The following is a 5,000-nucleotide window of genomic DNA, read 5'->3' as shown; positions in this document are numbered from 1 at the left end:
TATTTACCGTTTTAGTTATCACTATATTTCCATTATAGTTGTCGCTATAGTTATCGCTATAGTATTGTTATAGTTACTGTTAAATTATAGCTATTGCTATTATAGCTATTATAGTTGTTCTTATAGTTATCACTATATTTACCGTTATAGTTATTCTTATAGTTATCACTATATTTACCGTTAGTTATTCTTATAGTTATCGCTATATTTACCGTTAGTTATTCTTATAGTTATCACTATATTTACCGTTATAGTTGTTCTTATAGTTATCACTATATTTACCGTCATAGTTATTCTTATAGTTATCGCTATATTTACCGTTATAGTTATTCTTATAGTTATCACTATATTTAACGTTATAGTTGTTCTTATAGTTATCGCTATATTTACCGTTATAGTTATCGCTATATTTACCGTTATAGTTACTGATATATTTACCGTAATAGTTACTGCTATATTTACCGTTATGGTTTTCGCTATATTTACCGTTTTAGTTATCACTATATTTCCATTATAGTTGTCGCTATAGTTATCGCTATAGTATTGTTATAGTTACTGTTAAATTATAGCTATTGCTATATTTACCGTTTTAGTTATAGCTGTATTTACCGTTATAGTATCACTATATTTACTGTTATAGTTATCGTTATATTTACCGTTATATTTATCGCTATATTTACCGTTATAGTTATCATTATATTTACCGTTATAGTTATCGCTATATTTACCATTATAGTTATCACTATATTTAACGTTATAGTTATCATTATATTTACCGTTATAGTTATCGCTATATTTACCGTTATAGTAATCATTATATTTACCGTTATAGTTATCACTACATTTACCGTTATAATTATCTCTATATTTACCGTTATATTTACCGTTATAGTTATCGCTATATTTACTGTTACAGTTGTCATTATATTTACCGTTATAGTTATCGCTATAGTTATTGTTATAGTTATTGCTAAATTATAGCTATTGCTATATTTACCGTTATAGTTATCGCTATATTTACCGTTATAGTATCGCTATATTTACCGTTATTGTTATCGCTATAATTACCGTTATAGTTATCGCTATATTTACCGTTATAGTTATCATTATATTTACCGTTATAGTTATCGCTATATTTACCGTTATAGTTATCATTATACTTACCGTTATAGTTATCGCTATATTTACTGTTTTAGTTATCATTATATTTACCGTTATAGTCATCGCTATATTTACCGTTATAGTTATCATTATATTTACCGTTATAGTCATCGCTATATTTACCGTTATAGTTATCATTATATTTACCGTTATAGTCATCGCTATATTTACCGTTATAGTTATCATTATATTTACCGTTATAGTCATCGCTATATTTACCGTTATAGTTATCATTATATTTACCGTTATAGTATCGCTATATTTACCATTATTGTTATCGCTATAATTACCGTTATAGTTATCGCTATATTTACCGTTATAGTTATCATTATATTTACCGTTATAGTTATCATTATATTTACCGTTATAGTTATCGCTATATTTACTGTTATAGTTATCACTATATTTACTGTTATAGTTATCACTATATTTACCGTTATAGTTATCACTATATTTACTGTTATAGTTATCACTATATTTACTGTTATAGTTATCATTATATTTACCGTTATAGTTATCGTTATATTTACCGTTTTAGTTATCGCTATATTTTCATTATAGTTGTCGCTATAGTTATTCTTATAGCCATGACTATATTTACCGTTATAGTTATCGCTATAGTTATTGTTATAGTTATTGCTAAATTTACCGTTATACTCATCACTTTATTTACCGTTATAGTTAAACAGTATCAACTTCACGTTGATTTCGCAGTCAAGTTTCTGTGAGCTGCTGAGCTATAATTGGTTAATGTGAGACTCTTACCGATGCACTCGGTTCTGCTGGGGCTGGGACTGAAGCCCTGATCGCAGATGCAGCGATAACTGCCCACCGTGTTCTCGCAGCGGCCGTTCTCACAGATGCCTGGCTTGGCCTGGCACTCGTTCAGATCTGTGCACACACACACACACACACACACGCAGAAACACACACATACGCACGCACAGACACACACACACACGCACAGACACACACACGCACAGACACACACATACACAAAAACATACACAGACACGCACAGACGCGCACACAAACACAGACACACACACGCACAAACACACGCACAGTCACACATGCGCACACACAAGCGCACACACACACAAACACACGTGTCAGGACTCTGAGCGCTGAGACGGTAAGCGTGTAAACACACACACGTTCTGCTCACCCACACAGCTGTCTCCGTTGGGCTGTCGTGTGTATCCCGGCGAACAGATGCACATGTACGTGCCGATCAGATTCTTACAGGTCATCCCTCTGGACTCGCAGTCGTCCAGCCCGTCCTCACACTCGTTCTGATCTGAGGAAAAATGAGGACATTATCATCATAACACACCTTCAATATGAGGACAATCTGAAAAATTAGGACATTTTTATCATAACACACCTTCAATATGAGGACAATCGGAAATATTAGGACATTTTTATCATAACACACCTTCAATATGAGGACAATCTGAAAAATTAGGACATTTTTATCATAACACACCTTCAATATGAGGACAATCGGAAATATTAGGACATTTTTATCATAACACACCTTCAATATGAGGACAATCGGAAATATTAGGACATTTTTATCATAACACACCTTCAATATGAGGACAATCTGAAAAATTAGGACATTTTTATCATAACACACCTTCAATATGAGGACAATCGGAAATATTAGGACATTTTTATCATAACACACCTTCAATATGAGGACAATCGGAAATATTAGGACATTTTTATCATAACACACCTTCAATATGAGGACAATCGGAAATATTAGGACATTTTTATCATAACACACCTTCAATATGAGGACAATCGGAAATATTAGGACATTTTTATCATAACACACCTTCAATATGAGGACAATCAGAAAAATTAAGACATTTTTGGGATCCTCATTTTTCCAGATGCTCCTGGAATGTCTCTAAACTAAAAACCTCCAATGTCCCGAAACAACACAATTTTAAGACATGGGGCCCTATTTTAACGATCTGAAACGCAAGTGTCAAAGCGCGGAGCGCAAGTAACTTTGTGGGCGGGTCTCGGCGCTGTTGCTATTTTCCCGGCGGGATAAATGGCTCTTGCGTCCGGCGCAAATCTAAAATGGGTTGGTCTGAAGTAGCTTCATTATTCATAGGTGTGGTTTGGGCGTAACGTGAATAAACCAATCAGAGCGGCATCCAACATTCCCTTTAAAAGCAGCTGCGCAAGTTCATTATGGATCGCTATTATTATGGCGTATTTACCAGACGCACGCCAGGAGCGGTTCACAGCCGAGGAGACTGATGTTCTTGAAGAGCAGCCCTTACGAAACAAAAATATATTGCAGTATATTGGAAAATTTCATGCAATACATTAGGCAATATATTCACATATATGGGAATATATATTTATATTTTTCAATATATTGCAATATATTGAAAGCGGCAATCATTTGTATATTTTGCAATATATTACATGAATATATAATATATTTTATAATACCATCAATATATTATTTCATATATTTACAATATATTAAAATATATTTCAATTAATATATTGGTAAATATATTTTCCTTTCGTAAGGCAGTGAAAGACAGTGAAGTTATGTTGTATGGGTATGGAGAAACCCACCCAAAATAGCGTCGGTTAAACAGTTTTTTATTTTTTCATTCGATTTTTTTTCCTGGTTCTTGACGGACAAACCGATTTGTCAGATGTCCTTATATCTTGCCACTATTGGGCAAACAGGTCTGATCTTTAATTACTACAATAAGCCTGAATAATTTGTGAGCTAGATTTATGCCTATTTTTTCACATCTTCGTGGCACACCACAATGTGTTAATATTTTTTTTTAGTGTAACAATTTATGATTTGCAAAAATAACTGCTGCATCTGTGTAGATTACATGAGCAAAGTGTATCCGCGTTGTGCACGCTATACATTATGGTCAAGCATGCGCCCTTAAAATAGCAGAATGAACAACGCGCCGCTGACTTTAGACGAGGTTTTTTCTGGTCAGTGGCGCGATTGTTTAATGGAACAGCAAAATAGCTCCAGGGATTGTTTGCGCCGGAACACGCCTCCTTTTCTCCGCTGAACCGCCCAGGGAGCGCAAGTTCATTCACTAGTTTAGCGACGTGCTTCTGTGGAGGGAAAAGCTCTTTGCGCCGGTGCAAAATAGGAATGACACATGCGGCGGTGTACAAAGTCAATTGCGCTGGGTGCAAGATAGGGCCCATGAAGTGTTTATGTTTTTTGCTCATTTGCTGATACGCCAACTAGTGGTCAGTTCTGGAACTTTAACACACTTTTAAACTCACATTGATGACGCACTCAACGAGTCCTCATACAAAACGTTTTTATAACCACAATTTTTATCAGTTCTTTATTTATGGCTTGTAAATTTGTAAAGATATGTGATATCTTTCCTGTAAAGCGTTTTTGTTGTGTGCTGTTGTGATGATTGTTGTATGATTTGAGTCATTGGTTTCAATAAAAAAAAAAATGTTTTCATACACACCAACTTTAAGCTAGTTTAGAATTAGCCTACTGTAAGTGTGTGTGTGTGTGTGTGTGTGTGTGTATGATGGCCGTCTTTACCTTTGCACATTCGTTGGTCTTCTCTCAGTACGTATCCCGCTGGACATCTGCATTCGTACGAGCCCACAGTGTTCACACAGCGGAACGCACACAGCAGAGGATTCTGGGAACACTCGTTTACATCTGAAAACACATCAGATGTTTTAATCAAACACTCGCACACACAGGACATCAGCGCTCAGTTTGGGAGAACCGTTGTGCGAAGAATCCGACTTTTATATATCCGAATTACAGCTATATACACACTCACCTAAAG

At 35.0% G+C, this 5,000-nt stretch overlaps 1 protein-coding gene across 1 annotated transcript in view; it reads right to left on the bottom strand.

Moving 5' to 3' along the window:
* The window catches only part of fbn1 (fibrillin 1), a 118,302-nt gene that overhangs the window by 25,714 nt on the left and 87,588 nt on the right, over window positions 1-5,000 (bottom strand). Inside the window, exons 55-57 of the mRNA XM_067419159.1 lie at window positions 4,745-4,867; window positions 2,330-2,461; window positions 1,927-2,052 (exon numbers count right to left, since the gene is read on the bottom strand). Coding sequence (XP_067275260.1) covers window positions 1,927-2,052; window positions 2,330-2,461; window positions 4,745-4,867 — 381 coding nt within the window. The remainder of the gene's footprint in view (window positions 1-1,926; window positions 2,053-2,329; window positions 2,462-4,744; window positions 4,868-5,000) is intronic.

The sequence above is a fragment of the Pseudorasbora parva genome, chromosome 16 (assembly GCF_024679245.1).
Source record: "Pseudorasbora parva isolate DD20220531a chromosome 16, ASM2467924v1, whole genome shotgun sequence".
NCBI lineage: Eukaryota > Metazoa > Chordata > Actinopteri > Cypriniformes > Gobionidae > Pseudorasbora > Pseudorasbora parva.
This window is presented reverse-complemented; position numbering and strand designations above follow the sequence as displayed.